We start from the raw sequence: 2241 nt of genomic DNA on the forward strand, positions 1-2241 counted from the left end.
CAGTAACACCACGTTGGCATTATAAGATTTTAAAGATTGACGGAAATGATAGGCCTGCGCCTACATTGTCGGAAATTCCGGGAGATTAAATCCACCAGGGTATTACTCGCTCTGTGTGTCTTGGAAGAAAAACTTGGCTTTGTGACCCATGATGTCTGCACGGTCTGATTTTACTTAGAACTTGCAATGATCTCTACAAATACCTGCAAAAAAAAAAAAAAGACCCTTTATTTTATTTTTTGCTGGATTTTGCTGTGGACTACAATCGCTCTTTTTACTCGTGTGGACATCAGCCGTCTCGTGTTGATGAACTTTGGTCAGATTAATTCATATTCATCTGCAGAAGTATATAGTCTAGTAGATTTTTTATTATAGACTGTAGATGTAATGACATTTTAGTATTTTTATTTTTATTTTAACACAAATTAATAATAATAATAATATGTCGTTCTTATATAGCGCTCAATGCCTTAACAAGGCCTCTAAGCGCTTTACATTATTACCCCCGGTCATTGGATCAAACACATATGGATCACAGTGAACACTAAACGAAATTATTAAATTAAATTATATCTCCATAATATTGCGGCTAGTAATCAGCGCAGTGTTGGAACCTACCATGTACCCACTTGTACTCCTGGGTGGAGAGAGGCAACCGTAGATAAAGTGCCTTGCCCAAGGACACAAGCGACTTGCACAGCGAGAGTTTCGAACCCCCGACCTCAAGGTTGGGAGTCCAACCTTGAGGTCCAACCTTGAGGTCGGGAGTCCAAGCCACAACGATGCGCCAACCACTTCCACATTAACAAACGAAGACACGATCAGCGTCTTGAGACGGAAGACCAAATACCCAACTAAAATATAGGCCTACAAGTAACGACTGGGATTTTATCTAGATCGTATCAACGGATGTTTAAAATAAGCCTGAAAGTTGTTCTAAAAATGTCGGTGTACAGAATAATATGAAAATTAGACTTACAATGTATGTGAAAACAAAACAGGGTTTTTTCTCATTGTTATAATGTGATATTCAAATTAAAGTAAAAAGAGAATAATTAACAAAGTAATAAAGTAAAAAATACATGACAAAAAAAAAATCATTAAATTGTGGTGGGTGTGGTGTAGCGTAAAAAGAGAATGTGTCCACTTTTATTTTTTCAATTCATTTAAAAATTTACTTTGCATGGCTAGATTTAACCAACCGGGTTGTAATTTCCAAATAATGAATAGAATTCTTTCGTTTTTTGTATTTAGAATACAAATGAATCCGTCTTTGACATCATGTGCACTCTTAATTGGTTTGATCAGTCTATTAACTTGCCTACCAGAAAGCTTGTCTACGACTACAACACCTGAAAAAAACGTCCATGAAACTTGTAATATGTGCTGCCACGGGCCGCCTGGGCAACCTGGGATTCCTGGAGTTCCAGGAACATCTGGAGGGTTGGGTCCAGCTGGACCATCTGGTAGTAAGGGTGACAGGGGTGAGTTTGTCCGAGGTGGAAAAGGAGACAGAGGCGGAAAAGGAGAGCCAGGAAATGAAGGTTCAAAAGGCAATAAAGGAAGCGAAGGATCTCCAGGTAAACAAGGCCCACTTGGAAAAATAGGACCACAAGGACCACAAGGGAACAATGGATCAAAAGGAGAAAAGGGCGAATCACCATAAGTCTGTAAATCTGCGTTTACTGCAGTACGCACCACTCACGTACCCACTTCAGAATCGATCATTCTGTTCACGTCAATGGAGATTAATGTCGGAGAAGACTTCGATAAGAATACCGGAAAGTTTACATGTAGAATTTCAGGTTTCTATTGTTTCATGTTTAGTTTTTTGTCGATAAATGGTAATTCTCCGTATGTTACAATGAAGTTAAATGGGCAAGATATCACAAGCGTTCATCGTAGTGTCACTAGTGGTTATGATCAGTTAAGTTCTGGAGCAACAGTTCAACTGAATGTCAGCGATGAAGTCTGGCTGACGAACGAAGGTGGACAAGTCTATGGTAAGTCCGGTCACCCTCTTACCTTTACTGGGTTTATGGTATACGATATGAACTAACAAAGGATGTACTTTGCATTTTTGATGATTGTAGATGTGCAAGTAGTTCTGTAGATATTTCCGGAGAGAGTCTTGATTGAATACAAATAATAATAATAATAATAATAATAATAATAATAATAATAATAATAATAATAATAATAATAATAATAATAATATGATAGGCCTATTTATAATAATAA

General features: G+C 37.5%; 1 protein-coding gene across 1 annotated transcript in view; it reads left to right on the plus strand.

Annotated features, from left to right (window-relative positions):
- The window catches only part of LOC117120859 (otolin-1-like), a 13658-nt gene that overhangs the window by 4369 nt on the left and 7048 nt on the right, over positions 1-2241 (plus strand). The window contains exons 2-3 of the mRNA XM_033265955.1: positions 1255-1663; positions 1989-2003. Coding sequence (XP_033121846.1) covers positions 1255-1663; positions 1989-2003 — 424 coding nt within the window. The remainder of the gene's footprint in view (positions 1-1254; positions 1664-1988; positions 2004-2241) is intronic.

Source organism: Anneissia japonica, unplaced genomic scaffold (assembly GCF_011630105.1).
Source record: "Anneissia japonica isolate Jap-2015-1 unplaced genomic scaffold, ASM1163010v1 scaffold287599_len23689_cov135, whole genome shotgun sequence".
In the NCBI taxonomy this organism is placed as follows: Eukaryota; Metazoa; Echinodermata; class Crinoidea; order Comatulida; family Comatulidae; genus Anneissia; species Anneissia japonica.